Source organism: Diadema antillarum, unplaced genomic scaffold, assembly GCF_040938485.1.
Source record: "Diadema antillarum isolate AM-2024a unplaced genomic scaffold, OU_Dant_1.0 seq00001091_RagTag, whole genome shotgun sequence".
NCBI classification, from domain to species: Eukaryota; Metazoa; Echinodermata; class Echinoidea; order Diadematoida; family Diadematidae; genus Diadema; species Diadema antillarum.
The window spans coordinates 128,883-153,215 of NW_027271910.1; the positions used below are offsets into that span (position 1 = coordinate 128,883).

The 24,333-nt window shown below is 36.8% G+C and overlaps 1 protein-coding gene and 1 non-coding gene across 4 annotated transcripts in view; one reads left to right on the forward strand and one right to left on the reverse strand.

Moving 5' to 3' along the window:
* Positions 1–1,554: 1,554 nt before the first annotated feature.
* Trnat-ggu (transfer RNA threonine (anticodon GGU)) lies at positions 1,555–1,627 on the reverse strand. The gene has a single exon. It is a non-coding gene; the product is annotated as a tRNA-Thr (tRNA).
* Positions 1,628–3,325: 1,698 nt separating this feature from the next.
* Positions 3,326–24,333, forward strand: part of LOC139743524 (uncharacterized) — a 79,587-nt gene continuing 58,579 nt past the window's right edge. For all 3 annotated transcript variants that reach the window (XM_071654002.1, XM_071654004.1, XM_071654003.1), the window contains exon 1: positions 3,326–4,565. In XM_071654002.1, the coding sequence (XP_071510103.1) occupies positions 4,473–4,565 (93 nt within the window). In that variant the 5' untranslated portion in view covers positions 3,326–4,472. The remainder of the gene's footprint in view (positions 4,566–24,333) is intronic.

The window sequence follows — 24,333 nt, forward strand, 5'->3', positions numbered from 1 at the left end:
TATCTACAATTATGAGAAACGAGCAGATGAGAATCTTGTATTCTCGAATTCCCATGAAAGATTTAGAATAAAATCTGTTAACAAACTTGTTGTCTTTCTTATCATTCTTATTACACGTCTTCATTCCTTTTTCATTTCTGGGTGTATGTGTATGCGGTGGTGGTGGTGGTGGTGGTGGTGGTGTGTGTGTGTGTGTGTGTGAGTGTGTGTATGTGTGTGTGTGCGCGCGCGCGCGTGTTTGTGTGGAGGGATGTAGAATTATATAATAATCAGGCAACCCCGAAAGAGGTCTGCAAACATAACCCCAATCACTGCATCATGTATCAATATAGTAGCTCGATTTTTTTTTCTATTTGAGGTATTAGTTTTTGTATTGTTTTGTTTTGTTTGTGATTTCTTTTTATTTTCATTGTGCTACACGCAACTCATTATTAATCTTCTTACCTTGCCTATGAGCTATCTTTTTTTTTCTTGGAGGGGGAGGGGGACCCTGTCAGTGATTGTTTCCGATTTGGCATTTCACGAATTCTGCGACACAACTCGTCATTTCCCGTTGCCGAGGTATTATAGTATACGGAACCTGTTATTAATCAACTTTGAATTGACGTTTATTGCATTCTGCAACTGAACCCATCCCCACCATTTTTTCCCTTGCAAAAATATAGTCGGGGAAATCTGTCATTATGTCTGTGTATCATGTGCGACAGAAGAGTCTGGATTTTGAAGAGCGTTGCCATTCTCCTCGAATCGTCCGGCCTCTGACACGCTCTGATTCTAAATCTGGTTGAGCGCCATCTTTTGTCTTTTGATTCTCCGCATTATTACAACTGTTTCATGTTCCGGACATGTGAAAATGCCAAACTGCATTCAAGTCGACTCCTGAGCTGTTCGGACTTATTATCAAATCTATAAAGACTGTAAAATAAATGAATCATTGATTTTTAAAGTAAACACGATCTTACCGAAACACTGCATTGGTTGCAACGGTTACCATTCTCCAGGCAGCTAAGAGATTACGAAAGACGATTATCGTCATCATCTTCATACAACACTCCCGTTGGTTCGTAAAAACTTGAAATCACATTTTTGAAAATCAATCATTTAAAAACTAGTTTACACATTACTACCCCCTTTCTCCAAATTTGCATTATGTTATTGCGATCAACTTCAGTATGCTTCTTGAAAAAGAGATCATGGTATATAATTATTGCTTGAGATGAAAGTTATTGATTCAGCTTTTAACTTTTTGCGAGATTCTGTCTTAGAAACCATTTTATTCTATAAGAGGAATTCAAAGTTTATTTGATGAAAATCATTTTTGAAATGGCTGAGATATCAAAAACAAAGTAAAACATCGCGATCTAATAAAAGATGGGTGCCATCGATTATTAGGAATGCTTTGTTTTGGATATCTCCTATTTCAAAGCCAGTTTTCATCAAATAAACCTTGAATTCATTGCAACTGATTGATAAATTGCCCTGTATCGACGTAAATAAGCACTGAATATTGATCAGTGTTTAGTAGTAGCCATGATTAAAAAATCATGGGCGTACATACTCGAGCGGGATTCGAACCCACGACCTCCTGATCACCAGACAGGCGTCATCTCCACTAGACCACCGAGCTTTCGCCCGACAGCAAGGTTAGCGTTGGCTCTAATCCTAATCATGCAGCGGGTACTGCGTAATATTGAAATTCATGAAATTCTTCCATCGAGATGCTTTCATTAGGCGTTTTCACATCAGCCCGATAAAAATCCAAGCTCGAGATATTTTTCGCGATCGCAAACTAGCGCGCTATTTCATTACCTATTCCCATCAGCCCGAACATTATCAAATAGCGCGCTAGTTCGCATTATCCTGCTATTTCGGAAATTTCCCGAGTTGGACTCAAGAAATTTTCTCGATCAATTAGCGCGCTAATTTGTGTTCACATTATCAAATAGCGCGCTATTTCGTGATCGGGTTAATTTCCCAAGTCAGAAAATAGCGCGCTATTTCGAAACATCGGGCTGATGTGAAAACACCTACCGCAAATGATTGACAAATTGCCCTGCATCGACGTAAATAAGCACTGAATTGATCAGTGTTTAGTAGTAGCCATGATTAAAAAATCATGGGCGTACATAGATAGTACGCCCATGGTTTTTTAATCATGGCTACTACTAAACACTGATCAATTCAGTGCTTATTTACGTCGATGCAGGGCAATTTGTCAATCAGTTGCAACTGAAAGCATCTCGACCGAAGAATTTCATGAATTTGAACCTTGAATTCCTTTAGTAATATGATGTTCTTTCATATTCCATAAGAGGGTTCTTATCTCACCAAAAAAAAAAAAGAAGAAAAAGTGGGAATGTGAAGCCGGCCATGTCAACCAAAACTATCATCCCTCTACAAAGGAAATCTAACCCCCCAAATAAATAAACAGTTACTTAAGATAAAGAGAAAAATATTCGCTATACAGAACGGTAAAAAAATGAAAGATAATAGGCATACTGTACTTTTGAAATTTCACTTTTTTTCGGGAACATTTCTTGCCCAGTCCTTCTGAATACTCAAATGAGCGAGTTGACGATGTCATACTCTCACAATTTTTCATGTATATAATTGTGTAATATATGAAATTAAGAAAAAAAAATTGTTATTTTTAGCTAATACAAGTAAATGCATGTTCTCATACCAAGATATATCAGAGTTACATTTAATTTGCTCTCTTTATTTGGGGTGGTTTTAAGGCAAGTTTCATATCTATACACATTGTAGATTCTAGGCCCTATATAAATGTTTTATTGTTGTGATTTTGATCATTATCACAGTTCTGTCCCTATTTGTTAATAAGGCCTAATGGTGCAATACCATGTACCTCGGGCAATTACATGTCCTGTCATGCAGACAACAACGACAAAATGAACCAATCAAATCGAGAAAACTGTGCGGCAGTATGTCATATTCTCAGTTGTTTTTTGTTTTTTGTTTTTGTTCTTTATTGGCTGATATAGGAACTACAGACTATAATCAAATAATGATTCGAAAAAGTCAAGAAGTTTCACCTATACTAAAATAGAAACCCTTATATTTAAACAGGTCCGTGCTATGTGGATACAATATACTGAGTAGTAGACACGGGCAGTTAAATTGGAATTTAGCACGATTAGTTTTAGCATCCAAAAGTTTTTAAAAAGTTACTGGTTCACACGGCTAGCACTCCCATATGCTCGATGCGGTATACACTCAAGTTTGTGAACCCAACATTCGCAAACGTAAACATGCATGCATTCTCCGCTTATTATATATTGGCATTAGGGAAAATGCACTTCCTTCTTTCTCGAATCTCCCCGCTACTAATTCGACTGGACCTCATCGGCCCCTACGCTAAACGCCCGCCACCGCACAGAAGGACCGTACATGGATTGTAAGTCGGCGGGTCTCTGTTCTTGAATTGGAGCAAAATTTAGCGAGGTCGAGAAAAAAAATCAGCTGACAGGTGGTGGTGGTGGTCAATTAATTGTACAATGCCTGTACAAACGCGGATATCAGTGGTTGTGACGTGATACGTGGAAAGTTTGTGATGCGAAACACGAACAACGTTGAAGGGCGACACTTCGCGACATGTCAATCCTCTGCAATGCGCATTCGGAGATCTCACTGACATTGCTCGTACTTTTTCACGATTATATGGCGAAAGATTCCAGGAGAAAATCGTGAATAACGGTGGAATCGGAAACCTTGGAAACCTTGGATGGCCTAGAAACTCTAGACACGCCGTTGGTGGGATTTATTGTTTGGGGAGTATCTTGGATAAGGACTTGGTCACTTGGATTGAATGAAGGAGCTCGCCAGAAACTTGTGCCGCAAGTAGTAGGCCCGATGTTCCGTGCAGATGATTGTGTAGTAGCTGGATAGTGGTGGTGTTTATTACCAGCAGCGGAATGGTCTTTTATCTGGATTTGTAGGGATTTTGTGTAAGTTGTGTGTGAAGATGGTGGCCTGCGCTTCGTGGTAGAATACGGTTTGTAGCTGTTACCATTAGACTGTAATCCCCTCTTTGGTGTGGAAACGTGATTACATTCCTTTTTGTTTTGACCTCTTTTTTTCCCCTACTAACTTGGTACAAGCCTTTCTCATTGAAAGTTTAGCGATCTATCGCTCGAACAATACGCCTACCAATGGGGAGCGAAAAGGGAAACTACCTGTGGCGGTGAGGTACGGTAGTCCGTTTGTGTCCACTACTGCAGTGTCTCTGGGCTTGCACCTTCAGCGATCGCATGTGTGTTCACTCGTTTTACTCGACGGTCAGTACCCATCGACAGAAAGGGATTTTCTTGTCAAACAAGGGAGATATACTTCTGGACTTGCCCCTGCAGCGTTTCTTCATATCTCTGCTCGATCTGTAGACTGTGTACTCAGCTTGGATGATATATTTGATGTTGGGATTACCATAATTTGAGTGGGTACGTGGGTAGCTCAAAATGGCTTCACCTTCAGCAGTGGAACAGAGATTAGCCTATTGGCAAAACTACAAATATTATGAAGGACATTTGAGCATCAAAGTGCAGAGAACGGTAAGATTCAGTTCTTTGGTTTTTGTGAAGTAGACGTAGACATCTACATGTATCTAGTATGATTATCTATAGTCTATAGACTGGTCTACATGGAACTGTTTGAGTCTATAAAAGATGAAATGTCTTGCGAAAACAATACATTTCAACCTTTGTTCTGAATATCTTCATACTGTGAATAAGGTGATGTAAATTTTTATCGTTCACTCTGTCTCAAATACATCTGAATGTGTAATTCTTAGTTTTATTCCTAATTCTTTCTTTTTTTGAGGGGGGGGGGGCAGATTGCTAACTTTTAATTGATAGCCATGTTTATATAAATGAAGTTAATGTACAGATCTGTGAATTACAGTAAGATTTTTGTTTTAATGAAGAAACATGATCTGTACAAGTGTAATTAACTTAGAGTAAGATACATGTAAGTTGTCATCAACCACAACACAGTAATGGCATCAATGTGTGATAGACTGAGATTAATTCGAGAATTGACGTGAAATTGGACAAATTATATTAAATTTGTTAAGTGTAGATGCATATGTGCATTGTATGGGTAAGGTCACCCACATGCATCACAACATTGACGAAGCACCTTTTCCCTTGTTTCGTCTGATGAAGTGACTGCAAAGTATCTTTTAATTGCTGAAATGATAGTCATTTGTTTGCTTGTCAGGAAAGTTAACAATGCTTGGAAAAAAAAAAAGGTTTGTAGTCGCTCTGCTCAATGCAGATTTTATTTTAACCCCCCCCCCCCTTCCCCCCCAAAAAAGAGAGAGAGAGAGAGAGAGAGAGAGAGAAATAACAGAATGTGCAAACAGGATGTCTCCCTTTCATTCCCCTGTCGCAGTTAGGCCTAAAGCATTGTTTCCAATGTGTTTTTTTTTTTTAATGATGATTTTTTGAGATAATGAGAAACCTCTCATGAACGCAAATATAATTCTACTAAGAGGAATTCAAAATTTATTTGATGTTAATTGGTTTTGAAATGGCTGAGATATCCAAACAAGAGCCATCCTAATAAAATGTGGGACCCACCTTTTATTTAAAAATTTATCATTTTACTTTGTTTCTAATCTCAGCCATTTCAGAACCTTTTTTAATCAAATGAACTTTGAATCCCTTTGATGAACATGCTCTTTAACATTCCATAAAGTGGTTTCTTAGTATAAATCTCACAAAAAGTTGAAAGCTGAATCCTTATCTCAACCAGTCCTATATCATCCTTTTAAACTATAATACTGTATACGCTGTTATTTTTGCGCGTGAGAAGGTCACGGACATTTTCGCGAGATGTTGTTTTCGCGAATTGACACGGAGGCCTTCATAAGCGCACTACTACCCTAGTGTATGGTGACATTTTCGCATGTTGTTAAATTCGCGGTCCAACTGTAATTAATAACAGCTTATACAGTACCGGTACTCAGTTTTACTATACATGCTGTACTGATAGTCTTTGTCAAAGGCCCTCTGGCTGTAGTGATTGCAAGAGGATCAAGCAGAGTGTCAGTAAGTGAGACTAGTCAGGCCACTCGCAATCATGAGCCATGAAACATAGCAATAGAGCCTTTTGACATATCTGTCTGAATTTCTCTACCACCTACTCCATTGAATATTATCAGATTTTGCTACCAGTCTGTGGTAAACAGCAAAAATCATATGGGTACTAATCAACACTGTTGTCTATTTAAAGCTCATGCATGTCAAGACGTGTATGTTTTGCACTTGAACCTTGAAGTAATAATCCCTTTCAGCAGCTCCTCGGAACTACATGTACATTTTGTATCCTTGACACCTGTACAGCAAATTGAGCAATTTCATTGGTCCAGGGATGCATTTAGAATTATTTATTTTATTCAGTGACTCATCGGTGCAAGAATATGTATTCAGTTGAGTGTAGCACAAGTTAGCCTTTCTCTGGCCATGGATAATAATAGTAACAATCTTAGATCTCGTTATAATCATGAATTATTTCAAAACAAATCTATACCTCACGATGTAAGGATTATTTCCAAAGAATAAAATCAGCTTCAAAATGTAGTTGAGTCTCTCTCTAGCTCTTTTCCCCATCATACTCCTCCCCACTATCCACTCCACCCCTGGGATGCCTTTACCAGGGAGGCAGTGCATAACTCCGTCAGTGGTGCGAGTGGGTGGGTGATCATACTTTTAAACCATGACATCATACTGGTGGGCACCAGTAATATGTTGTTACACTTATATCATCCAGCTTTAATGCCTCTCCAAAGTTCAGATTACATTTACATTACATGATCAAAAGATTAATTCAGATTTAAGAGAATAGTGCATCGAAATGCAATTCCACACTATGTCCAAGTTGGTCTTCAGAGAAAGAGTCAAAATCAGATAAACAGAACATGGCGTTTAATCAATGGTGTTTACGTAGCGTAGGTTCATTAGAATTAGATACTGTAGAACAGTATTAAGATATGAGCCACAGCTGCATATGGGATGTACATGTACAAACTAGATGAGGTGGCGGTGCCAATGCCTTGAAAATTGCGTGTGCAATTCAAGACCTTAGCTATTGTAAAAGAACTTTTTTTTAATGCTCAAAATAAAAGGAAAGTTTCATCCTAACTTGCACCATTCAATACTTGGTATGATAGAGTATGTATTTGTAGAAACCAATGCTGTGGACTGTTGAGGCATTTTATTGCCTTTTTTTATACTGCATTATATTTGGTATTAGCAGTGAATATAGATTTGTTGCTCGAAAACTGTAAAGGTACAATGTACATTGACATACAGTAGGGAACTTTGAATCACTATTCTACACTTGCTGCATTTGATTCAAATTTTAATGCAACATTCGTCACTTTGTTTGCTTGTTTTTCTTCTTTTAAAGAAATTGACCTGAATAAAGAGTGAAATTATGCTTCTGAAATAAATTAAAATCACGCCTGAAGCACAAAGCATTAAAAGAACTTGCGCTAATCTTATGATGTACAAATGTAGGTGAACAAATAAAATGAAAAGTTTTTGTGTGCAAGTACTGAGATACGAATGTATTTTCTGGTGCAAAAATGGAATTGGATGCAATGATGTGCATATTTTCTCAACTCTTCTGTCACTGTAAAAAAAGGAGTGTTATCTCAAAGCAAAAAACAAAAACAAAGATAAAAAGTTGATAGAACATTTAGGAGGCAGAATGAAATGACCAGTGGAAAATGAGTTGAAGTAATAGAATATAGAATACAAATTTACTTCTAATGTACTTTGATACTGATGGTCCCATCAAACACCAATACATGTACAACATTGGTATGTCAACTTTTGACTATCTTCATACTGTACTTTTTCAAAGTGCTTTGGCCATGTTGTTATCTCATCATTTGACAGTGTCACACCATTGTTCATAAATATGTTGTATGCTCACATTTACAAGGAAACTTCTGATCTACCATGTATAGCACATATTTTCAATACAAGAGGAATTTCCCATATACATTACAGTGTATGACACCTGCATGTTTTTCAATGTTCAAAAACAGATTGGCCATTTTTCATTTGAAGAAAACTCAAACTGCCTCTTTGAGACACAGCATCATTGTACTGTATGAATGCACTTAGAAATCCAGGTTTTGAAGACACGACATTTTTACTCACTTGTTGGAATTTCATCTTTTGTCTTTTGCACTGTGCCTGTTTTAAAGGCTTGTAATGCTTACTTTTCAAATTTGCATTCTATATGTACATTGTACGTGTACACCATTTAAGCGTAGGCCTACAGTATGGTTTGCATGTACAATGTACATCCTACAATTGATACAATTGTAGGATGTACATTGTATGCAATCATAGTTCAGAAATACATGAATCATATATATATATATGATTCATGTATTTCTGAACTATGATTGCAGTATGTGCACTCTCTTGTAGGAAGTATCAATCTTTCACCCCACTCTATAGACCCTCAATCTAAAATGCATTGTAAAATCTCACAGGGATGACTCGTGCCTATTCAAGTTGCAGGAAGGATATTCTTCAAGCAAAGAATTTGTCACCAGTGCCTTTGATAGTGACTTTGGAAAGGAAGTGAAAGTACCACATCTTTGAATACATATTGTATGAACATCAAGGTTTTGGGGGTAGTCACTATACATCCCAGTGAATAGCACAAGAGAGAATAGAGTATTAAAAGTGAGTGTGCTGTTTGTCACACAATGACAAGTACTGAGGCTGCCTGTATACAATGGATTAGTCGCCCCCCAAGAAGCTTATAATGTGATGATTAGGACAGGAAGCCTGCCACCCCTGTCTGAAAGAGCATTCAACTGACAATGACCTTATTTCACTTTCCAGCTATTGCTACCAGTCTCGTGGGTGTTGTACCAAACAAAAAGTACATGGTTCATGTCCATTGTACAGGTACCTGTGGGCCAAAGAGATACCTTCTCCCTAATCCAAGTCGCTCAGTTGTTACTCCTTTGTATCTTAGTACAAACCTTTGTAGACTTGTGCCAAACGGCAGCTTTGTAGATAAACTGTTCACTATTGCAGCAAGAAATTATGTGTGAAACTCTGATTTTCCATGTGATATGAATGATTTGGTTTCCCAACTATTAGATCAATCAAATCACAAGTCTGTACAGGAGACTACAAGATCCTCTAGGAGCTTTCATGTTCTTGGCAGAGATTGTAAAAAGGCAATAAAAGTGACAAAGTTGCAAGTTGATCAGTCACTTACATGTAGAAACATTATTTTTTAAGAAAACTTTGCTATTGAACAGTCTTATCTGATGCTCTTCAGCAATCTTCTCTGACATCAAAGTGCAAAATTTTGATTGCATTTTGTTAAGTTCTGTTTAATAATAGCATGATAGTCATACACGTACCATGACAATATATGAATACACCCCATGGTGGCCTGTACTGATATGAGCAAAGAAGAAGAAAATTCACGAATATAAAGCAAAGGGACACTTTACTGAAGTATATTCTTGGTATCTATTTTTTCATATTTAAGCATATGTACATGTGTACTGGTACACAGGCCTATAAATTATGCTCAAATGTATCAAAAAGTGTATGCAGGTAGTGCTTTTTTTTTGCAATTATTGATGTGTAAAACTACTTAAAAATAAGATGAATGTTAGGCATATCATTCTGCTCTAGAGTTTAGAAACATTGTTTTGTTATAATTTTTTCTTTGTAACAATTAGTTACTTAACTTTGAATTAGTTTATAATGAGTTGAAAGTCATTTGAAAAACTTTCTTGTACAGTTTGTATAAGCTTTGACTGAAATGTTGATGCAGTACTTTGTACACTTTGGTCTGCACGTTATACAGTGTAATTTAAATGGTCAGACATTGGACAAACAAAATGTGTTGTATAATGTGAATGCTTTCTGATGTTTTGTGAATATGCTGTGATTGTAAAATCATAAAGTCCATCACTGTTGTATTTTGCCTATTGCTGATTCCAGGGCAACAACAATTTAATAGACTCTGGACAGATATCTGTAGTCATGCCCTGTTGCACTGTATGATCTATAGTCATCCCACGGGACCACTTAGGAAAAAACAAAACAAAGCAAAACAAAATAAAACTTTACAGATTTTCATGAATACGGGCCGTATATAGTTAAGGTGTACCGGCAGGGTCTACAGAACGAATCTGTGTGTTGGTATTCCTGCATCGTTCATGGTTTTGCTGTCAAAGATACAATGTATACATTTGTAGGCCGAAGTGTCATGAAACTTCTCCCTTCGTTGTACTGTACTTTTTGACAGAGTGTACCTTATGTACTCATAGCATTACTTATCACGTTTGATCAAAGCAAAAGAAAAGTCACAATGAAAGTGGAAATCCCCTTCTGTACTGCAAGTGGTTTTCAGTCAGTATGGATTTGCATACCATACTGTAATACAATGTATTCGTGGCATGAACGTTTCCCTAATTGGAGCCAATGGCCTTTCTCGCAGCATGAAATTTTCGCAAATTGCAACTGTCATCTAATGCATATTGTATCTACAGTTTTGCAGGCAAGAACTTTCGTGTGCATTTTGATTTTGCGAATGTCAGGGCTTGCAAAATTCGCGAAATTAAAATGCATGCAAACATTTCTTGTTTTACACTATCCACTTGTATTGTGCAAAGGGACACTGATGTAACATGTACAATTGTAGGTCCTACATAGTGTACTTAACCTTGAAGATTTTTCCCCTATGGGCCTTGATCAAGCTATATTAAGAGGAATGATTTTTTGCAAAATCAAAAATTCCTTGTCCACAGATGGAAAAATGCCAGATTTTAGTCTGTTCTTTAATATAAAAAAAAGAGAGAGAGAGAGAATTCTGCACAATGCTGTTTTACAGTCATATGACCAAGTTTACTACAATATACTGTAGCTCAGATACATTGTACCAAAGGCATGCAAAATGATATGCTTGTAAACATTGGTAATGTTATTCCTTTTTTGAAATTAATTTTTGTTGGATTTAATTTGAATTTGGAGGGTCTTTTTTTTTTAATTTATCTCTAAATTCATTCAAAACATGTCTAATTTTGTGGTTAATTCTGCGCTGTAAACAGCAAGGCCGCAAGTGGGTTCCTATGAATGCGAAGAATTTTGTCTTTATGTTGGGCCTTTTTAAAGCCATAGAGCATACTGTGCTTTTGCTCATCCTTTGTCCTGATAGCTATCTGTCCTTGAGTGGGAGGTTTGGATTCAAGCCAGAGGTACTACCACTGATGGAGAGTTACATTGTACAAGTAGTACATAGTACACGCATGACAGAATGAGAGCCCGATCTTTGTAGCAATCGCTTCAGTTGCCAGGTCCCAAAGCAATGTGGTCCTCAATTTTACTGAAGCTAAACCTGCTTTGTGTGAAAGAAGGTGAAAGCAAGGAATATGGGTTATAGATCTGTTTTATGCCATGTTACAAAGGAGTGTGGGCTTAAGTCTGTTTGCTTCTCTGCTACTTACTGTAATTTGTAAAACCAGAAATTTTTACGTTCACGAGACTTTCACAAAGTTTGTGAGGAACCAAGATTCGCAAAAGTAAAATGCTGGCAAAAACGTTTTGTCTGCATAATGCATTAATAATAATAAAGGCAAGTTTTTATGTAGTGCATTTTAGACTTGAAAGAATTTTAGTGCACTTTTATAAAACAATTTGTAACCATGTTAATGGAACTTACAATGTACAATACAAATTACAGTATACTTACTATCAATTATTTTACATCTTGTAACAGCTCAAAGTTGTTTACACATCTGACTTAATTATCTTGATTCACATCTAAAATGTACAGTACATGTATATGCTATTTTATCCATTGAATTTTGAGTTACTGTTTGCCATTGTCATTGAATGGCAGTACTTTGCATTTCACAAAAGTTTAATGATACGAAAAAGGTTGTCAGCTTTCAATCCACAAAAGTTTTGATAATGCTGTGTTTCTGGTTTTACAGTTAATCCCACAGTGAGCTGTTCAGCCTTTGTTACAGAATTTGTTGCTCCAAAATCCTTCATAAAGGTCAGAGAAGCCATTTGAAATTTTGAAAGCAAAGGTTTCACAAAATTTTGTATTTATATATAGTTATGATCTAAGGAGGTCATGTACATGTATTAAGAGTACAAATGTGATAGCTTTATGAGTACATTGTACACGTGTACCCTATTAGATGAGTTTTCTGAGCTCAACACAGAGACATCATTTTGAAATATCCAAATTAATGCAGAATCCTGTGTTCATTACAAGTGGCACTGATGTTGACATTGTGTAGCTGAGAGATTATTTTCTTGTGCTTGTGCTTTTTGATATCATCCCATATTCCATTTCACTAGAACCACTATACAAAGGGGACCAGCAAAAACAGTGATAATGGCAGTCTCTGATGGAAACAACTGCCCTAGCATTCACACATCCTGAGAGTGTTTAATTTCAAACATGATTGGATTGACACATCACTATAGAATCGCATTTCAATTTAAGCATTCTTGCTGTGTGAATGCAAACTGAGATCGCGGAGGGTGATTACATGATTTGAATCGTAATTACAATGTTTCAAATGATGGTTCGGAGGTGTTTTTGCAATCATGTTTCACCAGAATTAAGCAACAAAACATCTGTGTGAATGTAATTGAACTCGTGTTTTAGGGCAGAGATGACGATGACCTTGCAACAACTCTTGCAGAAAGAATGCTCAAGAGTGATTGATGGGAACTTGGACAGAAGCCAAACCTTCCCTCCTTGCTTTGAAATTAAAAAAAAAATTGTGTTGCCTTCCTCTCGTGTGAACGAACGATGATTCGAATCGTAATTGCAATCGTGTTTGTAATTCAGCACTCAAACTAAGCACTCTTGATATGTGTATAAAAAGCATGGACTAATGCACACAGCTGATACTACATTGTAAGTAGTGATTGCCAAGCTAACATTGTACAGTAGAACTTTGCCATAGAAGAAGATGGATATTGACAACACCCTCACAGTGTTGTAGCAAGGTGATTTAATTTGCTCATGAATCCAACTCCAGCATCTTTGTTTTTGGAGCCTGATGTAACAAAGTATTAAATCCAGATCATCACCGTTTTTAGCTTCTCATTGTAACAAGATTCCCCTGAAGCTTGAGTGTAAGTACTGGAAGCACATTGTAGCATCAAGGACGTGATGTCAGGGCGTTGTACAGATTGATAATTTACCTAAACTGAAGTTTGTTGGATTAAACATAGTTGAATATCAAAACCACAACACAGAGAAATTACTTCAAGCCGTCCTTCAAATCTGTGAAACCGAGTGATTGAAAAGGAACCTGATTTTGTGTTTTGTGTTTTGTTAAGAGGTTTGCAAATAGGCATCACAGTTCATGAGTCACAGGTTTCCACTGGTGTCGATGCTAGCTTTCAGAACTTCCTCTCTAGACGTGCACTTCCCACACATCTAGTGCTGTCACTTGCATTTGTTATACAGTATTCTTTCACAAATTTCCTTGTGAATTCAGCAACTTTATAGCAAGACCCTACCAAAAGGGGTTTGAGAGCATATTACTTTGTATTTTATGTCTCCGCCACAAATTATCGCCGGATGCATGGGGCCTATGTTTTTGGGTTGTCAGTTCACTTTTCCTTCTGTGTATGTCTGTTTAATACTTTAATAACTTAAAAAAAGTTTGAGGTGTCCTAGTGAAACTTGCCATATACTGTAACACACAATATTTTCGCGGCATGAAATTTTCGCGAATTGGAGCCGACAGCTTTTTATGCGGCATGAAATTTTCGCGAGTTGCCTCTCACATGCAATGCATTATAGTGTAGACAAGAACTTTCGTGTGCATTTTAATTTTGCGAATCTCGCCTCTCGCGAAATTTGCAAAATTAAAATGCACGCAAACATTCCTCGTTTTACAGTAGTGTGGACAGAGTTGTGTATAGGGTGCACATGCTTGAGGGCAAAGGTCAAGGGCAAAGGTCAAGGTCAAATTCTTAAAATTGTGCCATTTCCCCCATATTTACAAAGTATACAGTGCCATATTAAAGTATTTTCTTAAAACTTTGTACTTCACATGTGTTATCAGATAAATATTCTCTAGGAAATGTTATGGACCATGCAGTCAAATGTCAAAGGTCAAGTTTCAGTGCTGCCCATGCTGGATGGAAAGATTACACCCAATAGTAGGGAGCCTACAACTTAATTCAAGCCTAGGGCTCAGGGTCACCAATAAATGGAAACATTTTTGAACATTGGATGCAGCCACACATTGCAGCGCCTGAAAGAGCCATGTTTTTAGGGAACTTTTCTCCTTCAGTCCTTGTCTTTCAAACCCTTTCTGTGCAAGGGACTATGGACAGTATGTACAGGTGTACAAAACTATGGGGTCTTCAGCACTCAAAGCACACAGGGTTTACAAGGTGATTTGGAAGTAAAAAGTCACCACAAACAGATAGAACACAGAAAGTATAAAGATCAAATTACATAAAATTAAAGTCATGAGAAAAAGCAAACTGTTGTTTGCCTATTTTTATTTTATTTATATTTATGGGGGTGTAAGATTGTTTGCACTCTTGTGTAAGTTTGATTTTACCATAATTGATAAAGTTTATTTGAGTGTACATTGTAGAGTGGATTTTTTTTTCATGTGAGTACAAGGTGTGTGTGTGTGTGTGTGTGTGTGTGTGTGTGTGTGTGTGTGTGTGTGTGTGTGTGTTTGCTAGGAAAACCCAGGGGGAAAGACCACATAAATTATGTCATTAATCATAGACTATTTCAGTTAGACACCTGTTAAAGCATGCATACATTGTAGTACTGATACTAGTGCACAGCTGAGGAAAAGGTCATCATTCTGTGCATGAAATGAAAAGTGGTATGAAAATGTGTGGAAGTTGTCCTGGGTTGTACATTGTAGGTATGTTGTATAGCAAGTGCCCATGTCCAGTGTTATACTGTATGTCCCACAGGGCAGCAATTTGATTTTTGTGAAGTGTAGGCCCTACATGTATAATGGGCATATGGTCCGCCATGAGAAGAGTACTCAGTACGTCTCTGGCAGTCACATACACTTTTTATGTATGTACATCCTCCTGATTCATTCACACATACACCCATGATATACTAATTTTGTTTGATATACATTTTAAATATCACATGCACAGTACACATATAGGTTTGTGATGCCTTGATATAAGAGCACGTAGACAGAAATCTTTAGGCACACTTGTCCAATTATGGAAGCTCCTGTCTTTTGGGGCGTTTGCTCAGTAAATACGGTAACATTTTTCTAAATGGTACAGCTGTACATACTGTAGCTGTCAGTTTTCTATGAGCATGTTTCTACTGAGCGATGAAAATTTGAGATGATGTAATGTGATTCGCAGTGATATGCAGCGATGCGCGGTGACACCTCGAATTTTTCCTCAGTAGAAACAGATGGGGTAATGGCCGATGCGCGGTGATGCGAGGTGCTCCGTCGTCCACCTTTTGAGGTGGTCAATGCGCGTTGATGCGAGGGACGATTTTCAGTAGAAACACACAAGGTAGTGAAATTTGCGGTGTACCCAAGTCTCGAATTACTGGGAGCTTTTGCCCCGCGCTTTTCAATCGGTTCATCGCACACTCCGACACTTGTGTTTACACAGCGTCTGTAGTTTCGCAAGCATCATCCCTTGTACATTGTACACTGTACCAACTCCTACTAAATATATGAGGTGGTGGTACATATGTGAATTGCGTGCTTTCATCATCTATTGTTTGCGTGCCCAACAGCCTATTATACTATAGGCTCTACTATACTCTGCTCTGATTTTACACTGCGTTCATTTTCCCATAAAATCGTATCGTCTCGAAGTTGTAGATTCCCTAATTCGTTTTCGCTGGAATACTAACGTTAGTATGTCGGAGCCCCGGGAGAGCATTAACTGGACCCTCGACCTGCAACAATTTCTAATAACCAAGTGGCAGGAAATGTTGGTGAGGGGCATTTTGGACGAAAAGACTAAACGACATTCAGTGGCCTACCACAAAATGGCAGAGGCAGTGGTAGCGCAGGCAGGGCTTGTGATTACTGTGACCTGAAAATATGCGACTTCCGGATTCACCGCATTTTGCATGTCACCTCGCATCACCTCGTACTGTATCGCTCAGTAGAAACAGCTCGAGTGGTCGTAAAATACGAGGTGATGCGAGGTGATGCGAGGTGCTCTCAGTAGAAACACGCTCTATATTGTCACTTGGTGTGTTTTTTACGTGGTAATACAGTGATTTATGTAGCATACTGACTAATTTAGGACACCCTGTGTAATCATCAAGGTTGCAGTGAATGTACGCTTTATAATATTGACAAATGAGGAGATGGATAGAAGAGAAGGGTAGTGTATTGAGACAGGATGTTGACATCTTCCTTTAAGACATTAGCCCAATCTTTGGTACTTCCTGCTGGCAGACACTCTAAGGAAACTTGCGGAGGATGTAATTAATTTCTGCTTGGATACGCTATTACAAGTGTGCTGCGGGGACAGCTCCTCTGTGAGCACTGAAAGTTAAACACAGACTTGCGACAGTTTTGCACCGAGACGAAAGCTGACAAATTTATTGCGAGTATGTCAACCAGTTGAGTTTCATCACAGCAAAGTTCCTCGTAATCTTGTCAATGCGTACTGAAGACAACCCAAGAAATATCATTACGTTGTATGATCGACAACGACAGCTTTAATGGTACAGGCTCATTTAAATTCATGAACTAAACACGTCTAAACTACCACACTTGATTTGAAGGGATGCATGTGTACCTCACTTGCTTTTGACACAAGTTGACATTATGATATTATCTAAATAGCCTGCTGGTAGTAATTTTTTTTCAACCTTTGAATGAAAGTGAAAAAAAAAATGAAACAATGCCTTGAGCGGTACAGTGTATGTATGACTACAATGTGTATTTGATTCTTTGTGACTTTGCTCTGTAAATTCCCCCTCAAATTTAAACTATTGCACTTGGATTTTAAAGGTGTGTACAATTGTACCTCACTTGCATTTGACACAATATCCCATACAACGTAGACTATCTGAAATAGCCTGTACATAGCAACTTTTTTACATTTGAAAAAAAGTAAAAGATTTGTAAAAACATTTACTGATTACATGATAAAATGCCTCAAGTGGTGTGACTATATTGAATTCTTTGAGATTTTGTGCCATGAGTTTCCCCTCAACATTTCAAACCCATTACAACATGGTGTGAAAGCCATTGAAATATGTAATGAATAAAGTTCAAGTGATTATTATCCCTTGCCCCCAGTCATACAAAGTCGGTCAGAGCTTCACATAGACCTATTCTCTCAGCCACAAAATATCTTGATTATTTTCACTGCGATTTGAATCGCAACGCAGAAAAACATTTTTTTTTTTTTTTTTTAAATGTGTGAAGGCATGATAATCATACTGGGCCCCGTTTTAACGAAAGATATAATCGATTATAAATTCCCTTAATACCACACAGGCTGCCATAGACTTACCATAGAAATCAAATATAAAATCAGTTACAACTTTTCATAAAACAGGGCCCTGGTCTATTTGATACATGTAGTGAAACTGAAATTGCAATTAGTGCAACTTTAAAAAGTGTGACATTTCCAAAATAGTTGCTACTTTTTCTGAATAGTTTTGGATTATTTGCAGTGTGAAACGTGAATGGCGCGTGAATGGTGTGTGAAATTGTACCAGTTCTTGTAATATCTCATAATGCAAGGCTTGTGTTGGACATAGTCTGGTCAAACTCTCGAGAGTCACGTTTACAAAGTACAGTTTGGCCTCGCTCAAACCAGTGACAGTTGGTCCGTGATTTTTCTTCCTGAACCGATGTGACTTGGACCATGATTTATTTTAGGTTAGCATATTACAGGAACTCCCAAAAGCATGATATGATTGTTTGATATGTACATACAATACTACAGCTGCTGTTTGATTCATTGATGTTAAGTTCTGAGGCAAGATGCCGCTCAAAGTGACTGTTATAAATGGGGTAAAGTCAGTCAAACAGAATGGTAGTACTAGTTTAAAGTTTCGCTAAAATTGTATGAAACATTTTAATGAAACAGTGGTAGCTGTTTGCAACATTCATTTTTAATGGTAGCACTAGACTAAAAGTTTCGCTAAAATTGCATGTAACATTTAATGAAACAGTGGTAGCTGTTTGCAACATTCAAAATGAATTAACAGGGTAAGGATGTAAACCACATCAAGTTACTCCCGTAAATTTGTCCACAAAAAAATAGGATAAAAATAAATTTTGGTCAACAACCCAGCAACTACCACCTGTACCACCACCCATTGAGGACGAGTCCCGAGTAAACTCGGGTAGTAGTCTATGGGAAATGCTTGTTGTAGCAAAATCAGCCCATCCTCAATGGGTTAGCGATGTAGATCGGTCATCACAGCACTGGAAAGCAAAGAGTGCATACACTTGTTACTGTATTTATACATGAAAGGGAAAAAAAAATGTGTGTGCTACAATGGGCTATGATATCATACTTATCGTTTATGAGGCTATGCCATCATCATGAATTGCATACTATGAACAACTGATTGCAATCAGTATTCAGTGTATAATCATCAGGCTTAACTTTAAAATCCAACTTAAACTTCTTACATGTAGATTCTATGGGTATGTCTAATTGTAACAAACTTTGTACCATTCTGTGTGATATTAATCTCTTAGTAAAACTTAAATAGTGTAGTTTACACATTGTCTGATTGTGTAAGTCAAATAAAGTGAGCCTGAAATAGGTTGTCGAGAGCTTTTAAAAATGCAACTCCACTTCCTGATATAGTTGACTTTGATGAATAGATTGAAATCAAACATCAAATAAATGTAAACAAGCTGAGCTGATTGTGTGATTCATGCACAGATCACCTTTGAAGTGTCTTCGCAAAAAAAGATTGCCATCGTAAATCTGGTGACAGATTGGTCATTAATCTGGTAACATATTAGCTCATTATTAAAAATGTCTGAGATTAAAGTGCCGTCTGCTTGCATACCAGACCAGATAGAGAATCATTGAACAATAGTCAACATAATTTACTCCAGACATGCTGTATAGCTGCATATTGTATTTATATGCCATATTTACTGAGTCTAATTTTTCTTGAATCGAGACTTACTGACAGTTTCATGAGTGGTTAAATTTGCAATTGTGGAGTACTGAACTGAAAGGAGAAATGTATGTGTGCATGTCACATGTTATGTCGGGATCAGAGTTGATATTTTTGTGTGTTTTTAAATTCGCAAATAGCACCCGACTCGCGAAGTTTGTGACAATAAATACAATGTTCCTTGCAAAATATTTGGCATATCAACATTCTCATGACGTTCCTATAAACTTTTAAAGATTAGCTTGAAGTTTGAATCTTTGATGATTGGCTCATAATTAAGCCTTGTGTAGACACACCTAGAATTAGCAATCTTTTATAGATAAATCAATGATCAGAACTACAAGACATACAGTGTAGGGTTTACACTCTATTCCTGAGCCGTGGGGGGTCAGTACTCGTCATATACTTGTAGCATTGTGTGGACAGGCTGATTAACGAACTCGAAAGTTAGTTTGACCTCTCGGTGAACCCTATTCCCCCTCAACTTCGGTTCAACTTCCGGGTCAACCTCCAGTGTGTGTTGTACACTGCTGTACCATTGCACATTATCAGGTTTATTGCTAGCACCATGTTTGGTTCGAGTGAGACTCTTGCTAAAAAATTCAGTCTTTAAGATCAGGTGCCGTGTGGACGTGCATCATAGTTTAAAACTACATGCTAATCATTAAAGTTTAAGACTTTAAGAACACAAACATGGTGTCAATGTACAGTACCTGTAACTATTGTTACTGTACCTATGATTGTTTTTTTTTTTATTTGATTTTTGGCAAATTTTTTTAATGTAAATGCATTTCCACCTATTGAATATTGCTGCAATGAAAGATAGATGGTAAAATTCAGAGTTGCAAATTTACACATACAGTGTAGGCCAAGGTGATAAATTTCTGTGGCATAGATATTGTGTAACTTTATTGTTTCTTACTTTTACCAAATTTTTCATCTGTGTTGACTTTGCAAAATGCTGATGTTTGAATCAATGAAGAAACACCAAAGCATAAAAATTGTGATCAGCAAATCTGGTCACTCACTAATCCTTAGTTTGTTTGTTTTCTTATTTGAAAGCATTTCAGTAATTTACAGAAGAAATGATTAATCAGTAATCATATCACTGCACTACATATATATTGGTATCATATAAAATGCTTTACAACTCAGAATTAGTCAAGTGGAAATGATTACTAAACAATACCAGCTGTAAATTTTCTGTGTGTATTTGAAGTGGGAGTAGACCAATAAATGTAGATCCCTATATTTTTAATGTAAAGTTTGGGAGATACACTGTACACATGGTTTGATACAAAGTAAAGCAGTGAATCTCCTTTAAATACCAAGTAGTAAAATTGATATAGAACTCTTATTTTATGCCTGATTTTGATAATTTTCCTCTCATTCTGTGTATTTGATTTTGTTCATTTTGTTTAAGAGTCAATTTAAAGTTGATGTCGCATTGCACTTTAAAGGAAATCAGTTGATTTATCTCCTGCTTGTTTGTCACTTATCAGTAAAATTCCAGACGCTATGTTACATCTCATGCGTATCAGGGATGAGTGGTTGATATGAGCACAGCAAGCACCCTATATTGACCCTGAAGATTGTTCCACAATCACTGCCAAAGTGAAGGGAAAACCCCTTGTTTATTATCTTTCTTTTTTTTTCTCTCTCTCTTGTACATTACTTCGAGTCAACAGCACTGTGTATTATGGCCACCATCTACAATGTACGTGTATATTGTCTGTGTGTAAATGTTGCCTATTCCATCATGTTGGAACTTGGACAAAAATATTTCAAAAACATGAGGCATAGGTGAGGTACGTATGTACACCCCATGTACATGATAGAAGTTAATCACTGTAGCTTCTAGTGAACTCATTGCTGAGTTGTGCAAGTTGTATATGGTGATAAGCACAATCAGGGTATGCAATCATGACTTTCTCACTTTAAAAAATTGTAACTTCTAAAAGAATGCACCAACTGACTTAAAAATTCACATGCAGCATGCTAAGACATCAGTTATCACATGTGGTAAGACAATGGCTAATTTCTTCTCATTTACTGTTAATTATTAAAGGTTAATTACCAAAAAGTCCCCCAAAACCCACGTAATGCGTCAAAAAAAGCGTTTTACAACTTACGTAAAATCAAGATTTGAGGTCCATATTTTAAGTCTACCCCTATGTGTTTGGTATCAAATTAATGGATTTTTTCCTGGCATTGCTTGCATGCAATAAAAAACAGTGGTTCTTTCAGCTGGAGAAAGTTATAAGGTCTGAAGTCCCAACCTGGTAGGAGTGTAATGCTAGCTTATTTTTGTGACATTGTGACCTTTTAACCCATGCTGTACAGCTATACATGGAGAAACAGCTTATTTTTCTGCTTTTCCTGAAAGTACTGAAGACACACTACAATATGGTGCGCTGTTTGCCAATTAATGTTCAGCCAGTTTTGAGTTTTGAACCATTTTCAAATGCTGAGTAAAATAAGTGCAGCCGTTTTTCAGTATTTTCAGTGAGGTATATCCTAATTTGACTACTTTAAAGACTCTTTTCCCCTTATTGAATATCCGTGTTTTTTTAACCATGAATTGTACATATGTAGAAATCTATTGTGTGAAAATTTTAGCAAATTTGAGCAATAGGAACTTATTTTTTTATATTTTTACAAATTGCTGAGCATAAATAAGTGCGATACACGCCCATGTTACACTGCATGAAGGTCATATGATAAGTGCTCAGTGTTCATATTTCAATGCTTGTTCAATTTCTAAAGATATCATAAGCAAAAACATATTATTTTGGCTTAATATGTCATTGCTTGACTGTCACAGCTTGGATATCAACTCAAGTCATCATAAATCTCACATTCATTCTTCTATCTGTGTGTACAAATATGAGAATTGATCCAAACACTGTGCGCACATTCAAGGTCAAACTGTACAGATAATTTTTTGATGAAAAATATAATATCTTCCAGAGTACCAGCCCTAATTTCATAAAAATTTGTAATAATGGCCACTATATGTCTGTTACCTATTCCTGAAAGTTTCGCCTCTTCACTCTTTGGCAAAAGTGAAATATGATAAAATATGTAAAAGTGGTTTCATTTGAATTCAAAATAATGCCTACAAAATTGATCATCCATTTCGAGAAGTGAAAATATGAAATTCATTCATATTTTGTGATATGTCATGGCTATGTGCTGGTGGTGAATGAAAGAGATATTTATCAGGAATATCTAACAGCATTATCAGATGAAAAAAACATTCTCCTTTTTTTTAATGAATTTTTCAAATATATTAGTCATTTCAATGTAATTCGACACCCCTAATTTAAATGCTAATATATGCGCAGTTTAATGCAAAATTTTGACTCGTTCTTTACATGAAATGAAAATTTGAACACTCAGCTACATGTACAACAAACAACAAAAAAAGCATTTTCACCAAGTTTTTTCATTTTTGCCCTGTTACACAATTGCATACCCTGATTGTGCTATTGACCATATCATTATCAACTCTTATTTCATAATTTGAGGAAGTGTTGATATATATCAAGTGTAATTCTTTTAGGCCATCAGTCTCTATTAAATAAAAGTTGCCTTCCACACAAAGTACAATTGTAAATGCAAAGAAAATATATATATTTTTTTCTATATTTTGCTCTTGATAGTAAACTGGACATATCGTGTACTGAATTGTCCACACTCTTTTCTGCATACATGTTGAAAAAGTAGTACATTTCAAATGAATGTTTCTGCAGCCTTGATTCAATAGTTTTATATGACTTCCAAACTGGCCAATTTAAGAAAAATTTCATTGGTGCGAAGTGGTAATATCTAGTCCTGTAAAGTGCTGTGATTCTAATGCATGCAAAGCAGACGTAATGCTTATGCATCTACAGCTGTAAATGTTTCAGTCACTTTGCAGTTAGTTCTGCATTTGATAGATTTGATCAATAGAAATATTATCCTCTCTATCCATAGGAGTTCTAAAATATTGGTTAATGTTCTTTGTCAGTTATCATTGATGACAAAAAACAAAATGATAGTAGAGCTTTAATAGATTATTTAGTTTAGGCATTGCTAGTATTCTAATCATAAGAGAAATTTGCTTATAATATTATGTCTAAAGATTACACTTTGTAAGTCTGCAGTTTAAGTCTAATTTGTCATTAACCAATTCAGTGACCAAGTAGAACTGATATTTAGGACATACAGAGTGTTGTACCATCAGGGTGCTATACATGTATATTAAAACTCTTTTTTAGTACTTGCCTGGTCGGGCAAGCAGATTTTCAAATTGTTGCGGAACACTTGCCTGAACGTGAATTTTACAAGTCCCGAAAAGAAAGTGCAAAAATACAAGAAAATGATATATAAAAAAAATCACTTGTACGTCAAGGGCTTGATAAAACACAATCTACATGTACTGTATAACAGCACATGTTGATTCACCCGCTCAAACACATTGCTTGCTGAAATGAAATTGTGTATGTTGCATCCGTAAACAGTCATTATCATTGGGCTTCTGTATGGTTGACATTGTTGGTTTTTGGTGGCTTCAAAACTTTTTGCTTGCCCTATTCGGGCAAGGGTTTTTTCCCATTGTTCCAAAACACTTGCTCAACCTTTGATTTTCACATGCCCCGGCAATTGAGGAAGTGCGTATCACCTTGCATATATAGAAAACATTTCCAAATACTTTGTCCACACAAGATACTTTTCTGACAAGCCGCAGTGCTCCCAATCAAGCAACTGTTTTAATGCATGCAGTCTGATATGAGTCAAGAAAGTCTTCAATAGACAGATCGATTATGAAATTAGGGGGTCTGCACTCAGGAAGAGAAAAGCGCCACACGTTATTTTGCCACAGAGCTATGATACGTCCTCACCTCAGAGTGCATTGAAACTTCATTTGTGTGTGTGCATTTTTGTTTACAAACTTTCTACAGAAGATATGAATCTAACGTTTCAAGTCCTAGAACACAACATGAAGCTATTACACAGTCACAGGCCGCAAGTCATCATGCCATCAAATGAACATTTTATTCAGAATTCTTCAAAATTATTATGTGATATGTGTACTTGGTACTGTATACACCATATATTTATCAAGTCTTAATTTTTTCGTGGATTGGGACTGCCCACCAATTTTGCGAGTGG